We start from the raw sequence: 19,646 nt of genomic DNA, 5'->3' as shown, positions 1-19,646 counted from the left end.
TCATTATATAATTTTTTTTACATAAACCAATAACTTAAAAAGTTTTGCTTTGACAAAAGTAACCATATTTCTCCTCTTGAAATCAATGTGCAAAACTTCTACCTTGAATCAAATACTTCTGGAAATGTAAATCTATGTGTTGATAAAGTAGAAAAGTAAAATGTTTTTTTTGTCAACTTTGTTTTAAAAGCTAAACAGTGCTACTTGTGTCCCTCAATATGACACAAATAAACATCTCATTTTGGCTTTAATGTAGGAATCGAGGTCTGAGCTTGTCATGCCCTCCAACTGTCTGCTGATTTTACAAGTACAAGTGCTGTTATGTAAATTAAGGTGGCTGTTTTGCCATGACAGGCAAATTTCCTTTAAGCATTATTTGATTGGCCAGTCCCCGCTCTAAGAAAGTCTTGGCCTGCCGTAAATCGGCTATTTTACCGTGATTAGTCCACCCCTTTCTATAGATCTCCTTTCACTTTTCAATTTGTTTTGTCATTGAAAATAGGCTGTTATTACTACACTACATTTCATAAGGATTTAATGTCGCAGACGACGCAGAGGCTGATAAGTGTCACAGGCACAGCGAGTGAAAGTAAGCTTGTCTTTCATACCGGTAAGTGCTTGCAAAGCGAGTCCGTCTTGACGACATAGCGTACATGTTGGGACCGCGCAGCGACATAAACGTGCACATTTGTGCTATTCACATAAGCAATCAGGATAAAATATCTAATTTACAGCAGGCTAAAGATTTCCTCGCTCCGGCGATTAACCAATATTGGAGCCGTTCAGAGCAAAAATATCGCTAGCATTTGAGTTGCCAGTCATGGCAAAATAACCACTGCCGAAACAAATGGCGTGGGGCAACTTGAGCAATATACCGGTACTTGCGGCTAGGTAGCAGTAGCACATACCTGGGTTCTCCCGTTTTCAGCAAGTGGCGAAATGGAGTCTTCCTCACTGTATACATGGGTGCCATGTCATTAGCGAGGTGCAACGTGTCCGCTTTGGTGATCGCTCTTATTGTGCCCCTTTCTTGTCATACGTGCTTCCTTGTGTAAATGACTCCTCCACGGTAACATAGTAAAACTGTTTGGGTTTTTTTTTTGCGGGAGTTTGTTTGCTGTTGTTGAGTTCCTCCCGTATGGAGTGTGTGAGGACACGACTAGCAGAGCTAACGCTACGGAAGCCCATGGGGGCGAAAGCCGCGGGCACGGCGCAACAAAAGGGGGAAAAAAACATAGATGTTATAATTTTTTTTAATCGTCCACAACAAAACACTCAAATTAATTTAAAAAAAATCGATTTAGCGCCCAGCCCTACCTTATAGTGACCAGTCTAGGGTGTACCCGAACTTCTGCCCAAAGCCAGCTGGGATAGGCTCCAGTTAGCTAAGACCCTAATGAAGACAAGCACTATAGAAGATGGATGAGGAATAGAATAAAATGTATGTTGCAATGTTTGGGTTTGAGTATTTTTGCCCCAGGGTGGGCTTGAACACATTTCCCCTCTTACAATGCTAGACCTGGCAATATTACACTCTTTTACAGGGGTACAAGAAGGCTAAATTTTTGCTCCTCAGCGTACAATGCATAATGTCGTCTATGTTTATATTTAATTACAGATGTGTGTACGTTTTCTGTCCATATTAGTTACTTGAATGTGAATTAGCATATACATTATATTGACAAAATAATCGTAACAGTCAATAGTGGACTATTTCACTCTGAATTGAAATTCTTCATCTTACCATCATCACGTTTTGGACAATTGTATGCTTCCAATGTTTTGGGAACACCTCAAGGAGGGCTATTTTCTCTACATGCATGCCTGGATGAGTTTGGAATGAACGAGCCATAAAAGACACATTTTATTTTTACTGGTGCAGTGACCACATACCTACGCCTTAATTATTTTGTTCAAATCATGTATATATCGCTGGCCAAAACATTTTTATGGTCACTTTTCAGGGGACCCCAAAAATGGCATATTTGTTCAACCTTTAACATTGCATCATCAAAGAGAGCACGCCATTTTCAACACTTTGATTGGTGAATAATTCATAAAAATGACACCCACACATGTGAATGGACCAAAAATATAGATTTAGAAAAAAAATTAAGAATTGAAATTCAAATTTGGCAAAAGAGGTTTCGATCCAACACCAGCGATATACAAAATTGTCCTCAAATGTTCAACCCTGTTCTATACAGGATGCCATAGAATGAGGATACCAATATTTACCAAATTCAAATTGTGTGGCTTGCGTTTGCTGTCGAAGTGGCAAGCCCTTAAACTCCTACAGGTGGGAGTGTGCAGTACGGTAAAGTGACATGTGACGTTTGCCAACGGTAAAGATGCTTTCCGAAATCACTTTATGTTTGAAGCAGGTCCTGTAATGGCTGTACACTCGATACTAAATCTCCTCTTCGTTTAAACAGGAATACCACCACATAAAAAAGATCAAAGGTCGAAAAGTACTGACCGAGACCACCAGCCGCAATAACCCGTCCGCCAAGACAACCTGCTACAAAGTCCGCCCTCTTCTCTTGCATCTTTGACGTTCGACTGGGTTTGATCCAGATACCTGATACAGGTGACAGGGAGGACAAAGAGATGAGTTTTGATTCAGCTTTTACCAAATAAACAGACATTTAAAAAAGATTAGCTTATGAGGCAGTTCTGTAGCTAGTTCGCTGTGGTTGTGGGGTACTTCCTGCTCCAAAAATTGCATGGCAAGTCAATGAGTAAACCAAATCTAATAAATGTTATGCAAAGGAGAAAAGGACTATAATAGTAAAATAGAAATATATCCTAACTCTAATTTATGGGGAAGCGCGCCTACTCTTTTTGATATAACAGCTCCTCTCGATACGCATTGACAATATGCATGTTGCTGGAGTAAACCAGCTCCCCAGTTTACAGTGAGAACACAAATGGACCTTGGACTTGTTGCTTGTACTTTGTTATAAAAAAGAATATATACATTAACATACACATCAAAAAAAGAAATGCGCTTGAATCTGCAAAATCTGCATGTACAAGTATGGGTGAAGTGCAGACACAATATAAAACATTTTAACAAAACAAATTGACTTTAGCACTGTTTATCTCTGCCTTTTAACATATTGTCTTTAATACAAATATATACATAAAAAATACAATTCAAAATGGAGGTTTTGTTTGCTGAAAAACAATCTTGTGTCCATGACTTTCTCCATGAGGCGACTTTCTTTCTTTGCAGATATACACGAGCAAACACGCCACACACATTAGTTAAGATAGCCAATAGCAGCACAAAAGAGACATTAATATTAACACTTGTTTCCCTCATTCCACTCAAAAATGACAGTGATGGGCCTTCTTTCAGTCTGACCACCAGCAACGTTTCTTAGCTTTGGGGGAAACTTCAGCTAACTAACTACCTACCAAGTAGCATGATTACAACAGCAAAAAGAAGAAGAAAAAAGCAGACTAGTAATGAGAATAATGTGTTGGTAGAATAATAAAACGTACACATATGCTGGTGGAAGTAAGGAACTTACAATTTCACTAGTCACACTAGGCAGGAACCGCTGGAGGACGATCAACGTGCTCTGCTTGTACACAACGTCGCAACAGCGGGGCGGGGGTGAGAGGGAGCGGAGGGCTTAGGTGGATCAAACCATTTTCTAATCAAATGGGGGTGTACTGTATTTTTGTTGTTTAAATATTACTTTTAAACTCTATAGTTGATATACGTACTATATCATTTTCTAGCTTGTTAAAAATAACACAGTACACATATACCTATAAACTTGTTCACAAAAAAGGGCTAAATACGCGTCTGGCTCAAACTAACAGAATGAAGTTGTGTTTTTGTTCTGATTGAACAGAATCCCAGTGGACGTGACAGTAACAAGCCACTTCTAATTTGTTTTTGTTTTTTTGAAGAGCTCACAGTATTGTTCATTCGGTAATTTTACCGATTTGACATGTCATCATTATTACTCTCTTTTTTAAATTTATTTTTTATTTTTTATTTTATTTTGTATGTGGGTGAGTATGTGTATGTGTGCGTGCGTGTGAGTGTGTGTGTATTCATTAGTTCACCAATAGATAGATGCTGGTGTGGTGGATCTGGCATGCATGAAAATCTCCACCAAAGAGGGGGGCCGTCGACCCCTGCCAGGACAGAGCAAGCGCAACACCTCAGGGCCGCGGCAGCGCCAAAGGACGACCCCCGGGCCCCGCTGGGGCCACCGGCCGGAGAGCAAACCCAGGAGCAGGAGCGCCCCCCATCCCCAACACGGCCCGCGCCCCCAACCCAACGCAGCAGGACGGGGCACTGCAGGCCCGCCAGGCACCCCACCTGTCCACAGCCCCCGCTCCCCCCACAACCCCCCACCCACCCGGCCCCCATCCACCCCAACCCAGCCCCAGCCGCCCCCAGGCCCCCAAACCCCCAGACACCCCCCCACCCGCGCCCACCCCACTTCTAAATATCTATTGGTGCTTCCTCAGATGGATTTAGGAAAAGGTGTGACAGGCTATCGCGTCTCACAGAATTGTGTTTTCTTATATGTGCACAGCCTGGGGACACAGACTCCGCATGAAATGCTCACCAGTTTTGAACACAACACAATCCCTGGAGTACGACTGCATTAGCATCAACAACAGCAAGAGTAAGAGCAGCTTTTCGTCCATTCTGGTTCTCTGCATGCAACGGCTGTTAAATTTACTGTTTACATTTCTAGGCTGCTCTTCCAAATGTACTCTTCATCACTACCCAAGATCATTGTTGCAGAGGAAAGACTGTTAATGTTAACAGATAACTGGATGTAGCTGGAGAGTTGCAGTCAAAGGAAGGAAGGGCGATGCATCTAGAAGTTAGCCGATATATTTTCTGCCTGCAAAAGATCAGCTATTCGGGCGTAGCTAATTGGAAAGTCAGATAACATGCAAATGTGCAAGGAGAGGAGCCTGGAGTAATGTAAAGTCATTTTCAGAAAGGTATTCAAGCTTCTAATGATCACTGCTGAGTGCCATGCCATCTAGAGAGATAAACTCACAGATGGCCATGACTTGTTCTCTCTGGATTTACTCCTTAACTGACAAATAATCCTATATGCAAAACCGAGCAAGTGGTCTGCAGTTTTGTTTTCTAATTGAAACAAATGAGGGGAAATGATGCACTACCAAGACAAAGTCGTGTGTGTGTGTGTGTGTGTGTGTGCGTGCGTGTGTGCGTGCGTGTCTGGTGGACTCAGCTGGAGGAGAGAGTATTTATTTAAAGGTCTGAATCAATCCTTTCTCCTGTTTTGCCATTCCAGATAGACAGCAGCACTCTGCTACTTTAACCAGGCTCAATAATACACGCTCAAAAAGACCCGAGATCGAAACAGAAAGACACACTAATCAGCCGGTACTGTGCAGTCAGATACAATAGAGGTGTCCACACACAGCATGCTCAATGTCAAATAAACATGGAAATAAGGAATAATGACAGCAAATTGTGGAAAAAATGCCTTGAATATTTCAGAAACGGCTCCACAACCCGTCATGGGATCAGAGCCCACAAGCCCGCTCAGGCCGCTTCACTTTTTGAAATGTGACATGTGGGTTGATGTTCAACATGATGTGACGTTTCTCAGAGGCTAGTTTACTTTTGGTCTTGAATATAATTCTGTGATATTTCTTGGCATTCAAGGTTAAGGGTGCTTTCTCTATGCATAATCACATTTCATTTGATCCATGGCAATAAAAGCTAAAGCATTTGAGTCTATAGTTCTCATATTGTAAAGAGTGCCTTTTTTTAGATTTAGAATCACTCACATATGATCTTAAATGGCATTACAGCTGACTCGTCCATGAACCTTACCTTTTTTGCATTCTATTTTGGGAGAATATATGTTTTATTTATGATGTCGAATTTAGTAGGAATCTACTTTTGTTGGGTAAAGAACCACATCTTAAAACCCGTGGGCAGTATTTTATTTTGAAATGGCTTGGTCAGAACCATCAAAAAGCCCAAAACGGGTCAAAATACCGCCTAGGTGTATTGAACCAATAGTTAGATTAATGTAACTTGTTAAATCTCTGCATTTCTGACCATTTCTTGATAGTTAATACTAATAATCAATTAACCTAAACATTATAATAAAAATGTTGAGGGTTTTATCCCAACAAAAATAGCAGTTCATTAAGTCTGTCCTGGAAATCTGTTTATCCTCAAGAGCACGAGCGGGTCAGCTTGAGTCTACCCCATCTGACTTTCGACTAGAGGTGAAGTCCACCCCGGATTGGTCGCCAACCACTTTTAGATTGGTGTACACTGCTCGGAAAATTAGCTGACTTTGGGAAATCATTCATTAGCAGAGTCACCTCTGAGCATGTGTGGAATAATGTGCTCAATTTCAGAAGGATTTATTTTTACTCTGAGCCTACCCGAATTGCACCTCGCTGTGAATGACATGTGCAGTGCTTTGCTGTACAGCATGTGTGGCTGTCTCTTAATCGGAGACAAATTGAGTGAACACAAGCTGCTGCCATTACATCGTTTTGCAACAAGCTGTCAGACAGCAGGTTGAAACCCCTGACAGGAATGCAGATTAATTTTATAGTTACCACTATTAATGGACCAGCTACATTTGGAGCTTTGCAAGGATTTCAGAGCTGCACTTGATCTCAACTTTCGTCTCAGTTTAGTCACGCCGTCGCCATAAACAAAAATGTATTTATTTTTGTTTAAAAGCACGTGTCTCGTCAGATGAAGCACAGAAAGAACAGGTTGTCAGTGACAAATTACCGGAGCAGTCCCCAACCACTAGCCCGCAATGAAGACTGAATAAAAAGGTTTTGTTTATCATTAGAAGCTGGAAGTTCTTCTTCTTTTCTTTTTTTTAATCAGCTACATCTCCTGTGCCTGCGCCTGTGTACTGCTTCTCAATTACTTTCTGTTATGCCCCACCTAGAAAAAAGAAAACATTTAGCGCCCATGATAGAAAAATTGTGTATATTTATCAATATAAAAACACATTGTTTATGTGACTGCTTTAAGATGACATCACACACTTGTTCACTGAAAACAAGTGACCCCCCCCCCCCCCACCCTTCAACTCTCTCCACGCCTCTCCTACTCTCCTGCACTTGGGTCCTCAACCACACCGCTCCGTGACAGCAACAAAGAATAATAGTATTAATTAATTATTATTATTATATGATTTTTTTTTTTTAGTTTGTCACAGAAAAGATTTGAACTGAAAGTTTAAAATAAAAAGAGTGTATGTGCAATTACACTTTACTTTTGTATAGAGCAAAAAGCATGTTCCCCAGGTCACACAAGGCCCCAGGCATCCCCATGCCGGTGGAAGCTGTCAAGGTGCAAAAATATTTTGGAGGCTGCTGCATTAGAAGGTAGACCTCCACCTGAGCAGCCTAATTCACATCAGCCCCAAATTGCAAACCTTCATAGAGATCCATGTATGTGTCTCCTACTCCTGCTCACAAACAAGCAACCCTCAAAGCTCTTTTCTATGATGGAGATTAGTAATAAAAAAAAAAAAAATAATTATTATTATTATTAATATTTAGTAGCTACAATCAACAGAGAAAATAGTTGGAAATTGTACAATTAAAGTGTGATATTATGAGAATACTGTAATTGAATTATTTTGCAAAAAATAATTACAATAATAAGACAATATATTTCCAATATCATAAGCATAAACAGAGTCATATGTTAAAGCGAGAACTGCCCAACTCCTTACATGTAGTGTGTAATCCACTGAGATGTGTGCAACCAAAATAAATAGCAGAGTGGAAAAGGAAGTTCCTCTTGAGTGGTTATAATTGGTACTGTAAGTACAGTACATACTTAAAAAAAAAAAATGATGTTATTAATGCTACGAGGTAGACAGTAACTTTAACACAGACATACGCACGCACACACTCATTCTCTTGTGTGCACAGCTTTAGACAAGTGCTGCAATGCGGGTGTGATGAATTCCTCTCTGCTATTGATCAGCCTGTGATCAATTCACTCATTTGCACCTCTTAAGAGAATTGAGAGAGTGTTCAAAGTATTTCCTGGAGGAGGGGCACTCTGTATTTTACCCAAGTGGCTCAGCACCAGCATGAGGACCCGAACGTAAGCTGCATTTGTTGAAAGATGTTCGTTTAGCAGATGATCCTTGACACAGCGATTAGGGCAACTCAGTCGTATCTAGCAGGGCTGCGGGGGATGTTCGAGAACAGTGGGGTGCAAGAACTGCAGGCTGCACCAGGCTGCTAATGGTTCTATTTGGCCACGCACTTAGTCAATGCAGATTTGTCTTGAGGCTAGCCTGACAAGTAGAACTTGCCATTAATCCGTTCCACTGTCATAAGCTTACCACAAAGCCTGAACTACAAACACTTTACAGTTGAATTCCATGAATGGTTTTCTTCTTGATATGATGCCTGAGCCTCCAAGCTAATCCTCATTCAAATGCATGAGCCAACTGCAATAAAAGTGAAGTCATTGCAGCCCCCCGATTCTTGCTGAGAAGCAGGAGCTGGCCAACAGAATTGACTGAAAACACCAGCTCCGAAAGTGCCAAAATGTAAGGACATTCTGACTTCAACTAGGCAGTGGAGCTTCACTGTATTTGCTTTATACGAATTAGTAGGTACAAAAAAAAAAACTGTCCAACTGAACAAGTCCACATTTCACACTGACTGAAGCTAATTGGTGACTAAGTAAGCTCATTGCTATTTCCGACACAGTAGGCTACCTCTTGCGATATATTTGTTTGGTGGTGTGCAATGAAATTTTTCTGATGTACAGTAAAATGTGTGCCTTGGTTCAATAAAGCCTGGTAAACACTTATTTTTTAGATTAAGTCTTCCATCCAGGAAACTTTGTAAACTGAAATGGTTTTACCCAGTCCTTTCCTTTCTCTCAATTAGCATAACTTGTTGTGCTGCAAAATCAATGATGATTTCTTCTGCATCCCGTCTAAGCGGGAGACTAGTCAAACACCCGTCATTAGTCCATTTCTTCAAGAGATATCAAAGTACACATAATTAGAGATAAGGTGAGAAGCTCGGTCATCTGGGAGGGACTCAGAGTCGAGCCTCTGCTCCTCCGTGTTGAGAGAGGAACCAGAGGTGGCTCGGACATCTGGTTCGGATGCCTCCTGGACACCTCCCCGGACATGTCTCACCGGCGGGAGGCCCCCGGGAATGACCCAGAACACGTTGGAGAGACTATGTCTCTCGGCTGGCTTGGGAACGGCTTGAGATCCCGCCGGAGGGGCTGGTTGAAGTGGCTGGGGAGAGGGAAATCTGGGCTTCCCTGATGAAGCTGCTACTCCTGCGACCCGACCCCGGATAAGCGGTAGGTAATCCGGTAGATGAATCAAGCCACTAAAATGTTTACTTTATTGAGGTACTATGTTTGTCTTGCAGGTCATTCCAAATTCACAAAATATTTTATTTGAGCTACTCGCTACCTCGCTGCAAAAATATAAGGAATGCTTGCCACGTAGTGGTGACAGGTGATATTACAACTTTAAACTAGTGGATCCCTGCTATTCATGGGGGTAAGGGACCGGGCCGGCCCACAAATAGCAAGCGGTGTTCCACAGTTTTAAAACGCTGATCAACCTCCAATATACATGTTCAATGAAAAATAGGAGTCTGTTCCCTACAAAACAACAAAACGAAGAAAAAAACGAACTTTTTTTTTTTAATTATTGGAGCAAAAAATCTGCAAACAAGTGAACTCGCGGGTGCTGTGCCGTGAGTATTCGGGGTTACACTGTCGTAAAGGAAACATGTTTCTAATACCCTCCACCGCCATGTATTTTTTTGTTGTTGTTTTTGAAAATTAATCAGGGGGCTACTCAGTGTGCAGCATGTACCACCAGTTGCAGATCCATGATATATAATAACATAAGACATTAATTGGATCTTATCTCAGCTTACTTTGGACGAAAGTCCTCCTTAAACCAAACCCGTTAACTAATACAAACTATATGTCTATCTATACACTAAAGTAATACTTGATGATTATTTTTGTACAATTTGAGTGCCAAATGCAGCACTATTGTATTAGTTTGTCCCTTTTGCAGCAAACAAAATATGTCAGAGGCAATGTGTTAGGAAGAATAAGGCGCAAAGCTTTGACCACAGCAGGGGGAACAGCAATCAAGGAAAAGCTGAAAGAAATGTGTTCACCAAAACAAGACATCCAAGGGAGCGTGTAAATGTGCCAATCCACGGAGAGCAAACAGATTTAGACTTGTGAGCGTCTGACAGCAGCTGAGGGGCTTTCACACTGCTCATTTCGTACCTCTCTCTGCAGTCTCTTTTCTCACCCGTTATAATTATTTTGTAGGCAAAAGATGTAATCAGCGAGAACACATTTGATATACTTTCTAATCACGGGATAATAGCCGTGCTTACTCTGGTGAAATGAACAGCCAGGATAAATGTTGCCGTTTAAAAGCCACCATGGATTGCATTGCAAACAAAATGCAAAATGCAATTTAGCAAGTTTGGTATTCATTTTACAGTCAAGTCAAGTTAAGTGCTTTTTGTATTTTCTAGGAATGAGGCCTTTACAATAATATGTTAAAAGGACTGTCATGACAAGTTTGCTCATTATTATTTATTTGGTTGTTATTAACATAACTATAAGATTCATTTTTCAAAAATCATTTCCAGTTTAATACAATTTTGTAGAAACTTTATTTGGACATTGTTATTTAAGTCATAACGTGTTCAGTGCGTAGTGACGTAGAATGGCGGCAATGTGAAACGCCTCTAAAGAAAAGCAAGTTAAGCCTCGTCACGTTCCTAAACAAACAACATGCGATCGGGAGAGTCACCCCCCCCCCCCTCCCCCCACGCCTTGCTCTCGTCATTCACCAGACTCATTCAAGAGCACCTTCAGGAACGCTACGGAGGCTTACCTTGCTTTTCTTTATAGATGTTTTACAGAGCCAGCCGCCATTCTACGTCACTACGCACTGAAGGCGTCGCGACGTAAATAACAATGGCGGCGTACGTCCAAATAAAGTTTCTACAAAATGTATTCAACTGGAAATGATTTTTGAAAAATGAAACTCATAGTGATGTTAGTAACAACCAAATAAATAATATAGAGCAAACTTGTCATTACAGTCGGGGTTCCTTTTAAAATATGTGATTTATTAATCTTCTGTGTGTCTCCTTTTGACACTGAGGGCAACGAGCCAATAACTCAAGGTCATGATTTGTATTCAGCGCATTCACAGTAAGATTAATATGTATTACATACTTAGCAGGGGAATATTTGAGTTTGAATTGCAGCTCATTGACAGCATTTTTATCTTTGTGATCCCTTTATTTGAACCACTCAAAGATCCCGTCTCAACTTTACTGCACTTTTTCACACTGACAGATTAAATGATCTTAAAGGCATTATTATCAAAGTCAAAATGTATTGACAGTGCCGAAGGGGTCATATGTCAACCTCCGAGATGTGAATCAATCAATAATTGTCACTACTTAATGACATTCATGATTTCGATTCCACGCGTTACTGTACGTCTGGGGAAAGCCAACCACAAAAATACTTTGACACAAAATGTTTGCCCCAAGGCTATGCGGCACTATGTACGCCATCCACGCAGACATTAACGGCCATTCTAAAGCCCGCTCTACTGTATTTTTCCAAAATCTTTAAATTTGTATCTATATAACAATATACTACTATTGAGTGAGTATAGTGCCACTTTACAACAACTTTAGAAAACGTAGGCCTTATTTACAATAATGTGCAAAGGGGCATTGCTACTGTGAGGAACATTCTTTACAAGGGGGGGGGGCTTTTGCTAATCCATCCGCTACACCCATTTATTTGATGGAATAGTCGATAGGATCATCGATAAAAGATTTGATAGTGACAGCCCTATTGTACTGTTAGTCAAACCATATATGCATACTTACATTAAACTCTTCTGGATGCATGCAAGCACACAACTTGCAGTCGTTATGAGCAATGCTCATGTTGCTTTCCATTGTATATGATTTCCTATAGTAAATTATGAGTACAGCTGCTATAACAGTTGTGGACCACCACAGTCATCCCATTACTTCTATTTTTACATTTATGTCTTTGCTTGTCGTCTCAAAGGAAAGATGTCAACTGCCATCACCCTGGAGACACAGTATAGACATACAAAAGCGTACACACTAGCAAAAAATAAAATAAAAAAATCACCCTTCATCATCATCACCACTATCAGTGCCCTCAGGTCTATTTATAGCTTTGTGCGACAGCATGTCCAAGCTGTGTAAAAAAGCCTGTTAGCAGTCATATCTTGTTTTGGGGTGAAAGAGCTTCAACATATCCACAGCTGTTTACGGAAGTGTTTGTGAGTAAATGAACTAAGTAGGAATGATTACAAACCCCTGGATAAACAATGCAAAGCCACTTAATTACAAATGAAAGCTTCTGTCGCCAACAACAAAGGATTGAAGGATATCTGCCAGCTGTGGATCAGCATTTATTGTTCTGCCAGTCACTATACATTGCTCGCACAGAAAAATGGCAATGAATAATTGTTGTTATAGAATATAATTTTGTGATAAATTTAGTGAAATGTGATTATTTCCCGTGACACTCTGATGATCTCCATGGCTGGACTGGCACAAAAATATCGGCCCTGGCATTTAGATTTAATCTCCTGCCTAACATGTAGTTCTGCCACTGATGTTTCTTGATGATGTTTCAGTTTACGACCTATATTCAAATTAGATTACCGGACTAGTCCCTCTAAATTGTGGGCCAGTCGCTCTAAAATGTAGGAAAATAATAATTAAAAAGCACCGCATCGGCCCCAAAAGAGGCAGACCCACCGGGCATCTGCCCTGCATGCCAGATGGCCAGTGCAGCCTTGATAATCTCTCTCGGCACCATGGTTGAGAATCGAGGGAAAAGGTGCTTCCAAAAATGTGTATGAATCAAGAATTGACCATAAAAACAACACGTTTGTTTGTTTTTATGGTCAACAAACTTTGAAGCATCATTCTTCAGTGACAACCCTGCAGGCCGCGCTGAATGGCAGCAGAGAAAACATTTAAATGCAAATCACCTTGATTACATTTCAGACCCTGTTAAAAGGAATCTGCTCAGTAATAGGAAATGAAAGAAGGGCTAAAACCTCCGCTGAAGACTATAATCACAGTAGAATGTTCTTTCACACCAGATAATGTTGCCTCAGCTGCACCTACATTAAATCATACTTATTATAATAACCTAAAAAAAACCTTGCTACTTTGCACTTTAATTAATTTACTCTGCTGTGTACTATTCTATGTTGGAATACTACGGCTGATCAAAAGGCATTCAATCTGACTCCGATTGCCTCAGGCGGGGTACTTTTAATTGAGATTGCTGACTCACATGAACCTTATCCACTTTTTATTCTTAATCCTACACATCCAAGTGGCAACCTTTTGCTACCAAGCCTCCTTCTCTGACCTTTCGACTGCCTCTGAACTGCAGCTCCCCTCAATTAGCAGCTGATGCCATGTTGAGTAATGGAAGCGTTGTCCACTCGGAATTGTCGTTTCCCTTGTCAAAAGGTCACAAGTTCAGCACGTTTGATAACACCAGCCTGAACTTTTTTTTTTTTTTAACTAATATCATATTGCTTACTTTGTGTCAAGGAGTTAATTTGGGCTATTGCAATCAGTACCCAGTGTTTCTTTAAAAGGGGCCTCTATTTGAGAGGAGGCCATTATTTTTAAATGTGCATGTGTCCATTGATTGGTCGACAGAGAACTGTTTTTGTTTAGTTTTTTTAAACAGGTTTGCACTTGCTGCACAACTGCGAGACCACATCGATGTGTATTGTTTGTCACATGTTCACGATTAAAGTGATTTATTTATTTTCTATCAAGTCCTCAGGGTTTGGTTTGTATGAAGAAAAAGCCTTGTTTTGAACAAGAGCACTGTTTCACACGTAGCATACAGAACTGGAAGCTTTGAATTTTAATAGCATCGTTTCCTATCACCATCTTGGAAACAATGTCATCGTTCAAACTCTACCCTCTGCCCGTTTTATTCCACCAAAGCACACGCATACAGCGTAATCTGCAAACAGGCAATGTATGTATATATATTCTTACATTTTTGAGGAACAAGTATGGGTTTGCTGTCAATGATAGCGTGAGAAAGGGGCTCTTCAGCCGGTGCAGGCTATTATTCTTCAAAGCTGTGCACATTGAACCTGACAGAGTATTAAACAGCAAACCAATGAGATCAACTGCCATAAAGCAGAGGAAGGTGCGAAGGAATGTGCCATTACTAAGATTATGGCTTTATTTTCTTCGTAAATGCATAAGGACCATTTCACACGAGAGCAAACACATTTATTACAGTAACACCGACACACAACACTCGGCAACAATGAAGCTCACTTACATACCATCTGTCAGGATATCCCCCAAACACACTAAGAAGCAATCACAGACGGTAGTTACAAAATACAGTAATACATCCCAGTGTGAATTAATGCAGTATAACAAAAACAAGGAGAGACATTACCTCAAGTTCCTATTTCTAAAGCTTCAACTTCACCAGGGCGCATGACAACTAAGAGAAAAGAAGACTTTAATAGACTTCATACACAGGCTTGGGGAGTAACGGAATACATGTACTGCCCTTACGTAATCAGATTACCCCAAAAATGTAACTGTATTCCCTTACAGTTACAGGAAAAAAACATGTAATCAGATTACAGGTACATTTATTAAAAATGGGGATTACTTCGAGGATTAGAGAGAGAGCGTGCACGCCCGCGCGATTGGGACCGTTGCTACATGTCGGGGAGGAGGGGACAAACTAATTGACTAATCGTGTTCTCCACACACGGGCAGTTTGAAAAAGCTTCACGGACAGGAGGAGGAGATGGCGACCGGTATTCGCTGGAACTTACTCGTCTTTCTGAAGGGTCGAAAGTTAGAGCTGAGAATCCAGCGGCATGCTACGCGCTGTAGCTTCTTGCTAGCTAGCCCGCTAGCCTACAACCATAATGTGAGTTACACCTTCCAAACAAATCTTCCTCCCACCAATTCACTATTTAAACGTCATACACAACATATACACGGCTAAACTTGTGACTGGGATAAAAGTAAATTTTGCAGTTGATGTCACTATCCATCCATCTATCCATCTAGCTATCTATCTATCTTTCTATCTATCCATCCATCTATCTATCTGTGACAGTTCAAAAACAGAATTAATCAATCAATATCATGCTTTTTAATTACACAAGGATTTTTGCTATTTGTAGGCTGCCCGTGTCTCTATCACTCGCAAATAGCGAGGGCACATTGTATAGAATATATATTGTGGTGATATTTATTTTCATCTTGTCTTCACGAGCATACTCTGTATTGGAGTAATCCAAAAGTAATCCAAAGTAATCAAGTTACATTCCATTAATATTATGGTACTTGGATTACGTTACTAACTACAATTTTTTTAACAGGTAACTTGTAACTGTAACGAAATACATTTTAAAAGTAACGCTCCCAACTCTGTTCATACATTTAGTTTGTTTCATTTATAACAGTAACTAATTTTATTTAGTTAATATTTGTGTGACAAGTTGAGTACAAGATTCATAAAAATGTTATATTTCTAATGTCATTTTCGGGGTTTGAAAAGTACATCGGTTGTGTATAAAGCCACTTAAAATGCTTGAAATGATGTTTCTGGCAAAACTTGATTGCTGACCGCCATCCTAGCAACGTGAATATTTGGCTGCCTTCACGCCTTGCTGTTGGCCTCTCCAAGTTACAAACAAAAGCGAGTTTGCAAACATGGATTCTGGCCGGACCTAAGAGATGAACTACTGGTAGCTTAGCAGTAGCTAAGATGCAGCAACTGGCTAGTGCAACGCAACATGGATGGATTTAATATGGGACCAAAAAGAAAGCAACATCCTGGGCAGATAAAGCGCTATATACGTGCATTCCATTTAGCACCATGTAATATTTTGATGGAATTAGATTTTTAATTTGCTGGACTACAAAGTATTTTTCGGGAAAATTACAATAAGAAACCAATTCAAGTCGATTTGGGACTCACAAGTGCTGATTAAGTACAGGCGCAAAAAAATACAATAAAAAATTAATAAATAAAGTCTTCAATCTAAATCTACCTTTAATAAAAAATTCAAAAATGCTGTGACTTTCACTTTGTTTCACTTTCACTTTGTTCCATCAGGGATCATCAAAGCGAATCTCTCACACACTTGATTTGCTAGGTACAGTTTTTACACTGAATGCCCTTCCTGACAACCCACCCATTTATTTCTGTGGGCTGTTGCTGTGTATTGGGGCACTCACTGCCTCAGCATGTACCACTCCACTAAAAATGTCATGTCAAAATTTCTTTTTTTTTTTAAAAACGTGAAAATCTTCCAGTCAAATGTAGCATCACTGCATAAAGTCCAACCCTTCGCCGGCAATGCGCGTCCTGCGGCATCCATCAGACACTTTTCCTGCAGCGCACGACGTGCAGCTACATGAGACTCCCCTGCTTTTGCTGCGCCATACGACTTGTCTGTTGGCCAATACCTTATGTCTGGTCACTACAACTCCCTTTGGGCCCGGCACCACAGCCGTCTGCTTAAACAGCCTGGAGGATCTCCATGTGTTGAGCATCCTGGCCATCCTTCAGATTGGGCCACTTGAGCACCTTGTGTCTGGATTCCCAGAAGCCCACCTGACTGGGCCTCTTCCTGTCATTGGTGACTTCTAGAATGACTTGTACAAGAGTGGACTGCTCTCGCCGTAGTATCTACCTCCAGACCCTCTCCCGCCCTACCTGTTTTTGGGGGGGGAAAGTTGGAAATTGGGAATATATCCTTTAATGAGGCTGAGGGTGTTAGTCGGGATCATTTAACTTTCTTTAGTTTCGTTTTTAATGTTTTACCAATCTGCTAGTTCTGTTTTTTTTCTCCACCTGCTCTCATCATCCCTGCTCCCATTTTATTTAGTATTTTTTGATCGTGTTCCTGCATACCTTTGAGTTCATAATACATATTTGAAAGATTATTGAGCCCCTGATTTCCTTGCCTGTTTCCCTGTGCTTGAATCCACCTGTAATCTTAATCCACCATCTCTCCTTGCTCAAACTTTCCTTTCTTTGCATTCACTGCCAACGGACGAATATAGCGACAGCGACCCGGGCAATCCCCATTTTTCTTCACAATTGAGCAATGTTGTTTGTGTTTCAATAAGTAATAAAGGAGGTGACGCTTCAAAACTTTGGCTCCTGATAAGAACTCCAATGTCTGCTTTTTGTTGTTGTTGTTGTTGTTGTTGCGGTGGTTTCATTGTTTGCGATTGTCCAATTCCATCTAGTTCAGCGGCATCTCTTGGCGTTTGAATTGCTTTTTTTCTCTTACAAGGCTCTAAGAGTTTAGTCAACCCACTTGTTCACTTCTGAAAATCTTCCTTTTTCGATTTGCTATGATGTCAGACTGTACAGCCAATTGCTTGAGAATGATTGTCCCCAGCGGTAACAATACTGATGATGAAACCTCACCTTAAGATTCTGTCAGGAGCCCTGAACATAAAGCTAGTGATTAATAATGCTACAAAAACACCTCCCATTAATAGAATATTTCTAAAATGCCATAAAGACAATACTTACTTCCACATATTCTCGATGAATGTATACAAAAGAGAGCAATTTCAATGCAGCAATGGCAGAAAAACACACAAGCATATTGATGTTTCTTTGATATCTGCAGAGAATCGTTGAGTTTAAACCATAAGCATCAACTCACACGTTTTGAAACATGCCCAGACATTATAAAGTGTGTGGGCCGCTTCTAAATTTACCTCCATTTGTTATTCATGCCCGTAATCACTTGACGTATCATTGGTCTCAATTGGTACATTAGAGGTGGGGTTTCCACAAATGTTACAATAACGCATTTTAATCTGTTGGCACTGTTGGTATTATGTCAAACTCCCTGGGTTGTTTTATGTGTCTAATTGACACTAAAGGTACAAAGAAGTTTCTTCTTCTTCTACGCAGCAGGCAGAATGTCATCGAAGAATTCAAAGCCCGGATTCTATTATCATTGCTCCTTTGTGCATTTGTATGCACCATCACTGCAATGAATGGGTTTAAGCTTTATTGTTTGGATGGGATCTGGCAAAAATAAGTTTTCATTTATTATTGATGTTAGAATCAGAAATTGTCTTGAGCCGCTTTTGGGAAAAATTGGGTGCACTGCGCCTCGAGAGATGAATGTTTGTGCTCAACTCATTTGCTTGCCTAAAGACGTTTACTGTTGCTGGAATCTCCACATGCCGTCCGTGTATGACCATTTTGACACTCTCATATTTGTCATTCAGAACCAATAAGCTCTTAGTATCGTATTTTCTGTATAGTTTGATGTGGCATTTAGAATATGAACATGTTTAGTTAAAGAGCAACAAGCTGGACTTTCTCAGTTTTTTTTCTTCTCTAATGTAGTCAAGCCAATCAGCAACAAACAGTAATGATAATAAAAAATGTTATAGCTACATATTATTGTAGAAGATTTCTGATGACATGTTATTACTAAAAATACGATATTCACAAAATGTGTTTGTTTTACATTTCCAAGCCTTTTAGAAATGGCCCTTTCAATGAGGGAAAGGTTAAACACCTTTATAATGTGTAAAATACAAATAATTATTTGAGGACCTATGGATGGAAACTATTTCCACTGCGTGTGTTTCTGCCTGGAAAAAATCCTTTAAAAATTTATCAACTACTTATGACTGTTCCCCAGAGTCAATGATGGAATTTATAAATATCCAATACGTACAGTATAAAACTCATTTGCTCATCCCCTACCCTTACATAATTGCAAGCTGCCTCAACAATATAGTTCAAACATTTAAAATAAACTACTGTAGTGTAAAAGTCCAAAAATCCTTATCATCAGGCACTCAAAAGCACACTAAGTGATGCGAGCTCCCAAGGCTCTCAAAGGAACACAATCACTCACGAATCTCCCTTGAAGACACAGCTGTGTCTATTGAGGAACAGTGGTGCTTAGGGAGAGTTTAAAATCGACTGCAAAATTAAAAAAAAAAATTATATCTGCATCGCCATCAACTTTGATGCGCTCTGACTCACTAATGCATAATCTCCCTTCATTTGGATAAGACTATTAGCACTGAGCAGATCATGTTCTTACCTATGTTAATATGCTTCAGGCTGGTTTTGAATACTATGAGAGGCTGGTTATGCTTCTTTTCTGTTACGTTAGCAAAAAACTAGAGTATAGTACCTCAAATGATCAAAGGTGCCAATGCAAATATATATATATATATATATATATATATATATATATATATATATATATATATATATATATATATATATAGTACCACCACTATAAGTGATAGCAAAGTACAACACAATCTATTCCAGAAGACAATTTAACTCTAAGGTTCAGATTTAGAATTGATTTTCACAACAAATAATGTAAATCGAAATAACATGTTACACGGCTTGAAATTTACACATCAAAGACTTCTTTTTTTTTTCTGCAAAATTCTAACAGGGTTACATGATTGCATGATAATCACTGATCTGATAAATGATCCACCCATTTCATTTT

General features: G+C 40.0%; 1 protein-coding gene across 1 annotated transcript in view; it reads right to left on the bottom strand.

Moving 5' to 3' along the window:
- klhdc8b (kelch domain containing 8B) overlaps nt 1-19,646 on the bottom strand; it is an 89,535-nt gene that overhangs the window by 4,906 nt on the left and 64,983 nt on the right. Inside the window, exon 6 of the mRNA XM_086066967.1 lies at nt 2,480-2,581. Within this exon, the coding sequence (XP_085923093.1) occupies nt 2,480-2,581 (102 nt within the window). The remainder of the gene's footprint in view (nt 1-2,479; nt 2,582-19,646) is intronic.

This window comes from Leptonotus elevatus, chromosome 2 (assembly GCF_054856555.1).
Source record: "Leptonotus elevatus isolate MCC_2025b chromosome 2, RoL_Lele_1.0, whole genome shotgun sequence".
Classification (NCBI taxonomy): Eukaryota; Metazoa; Chordata; class Actinopteri; order Syngnathiformes; family Syngnathidae; genus Leptonotus; species Leptonotus elevatus.
The sequence above is the reverse complement of the archived record's forward strand: the minus strand, read 5'-3'. Positions and strand labels throughout refer to the sequence as shown.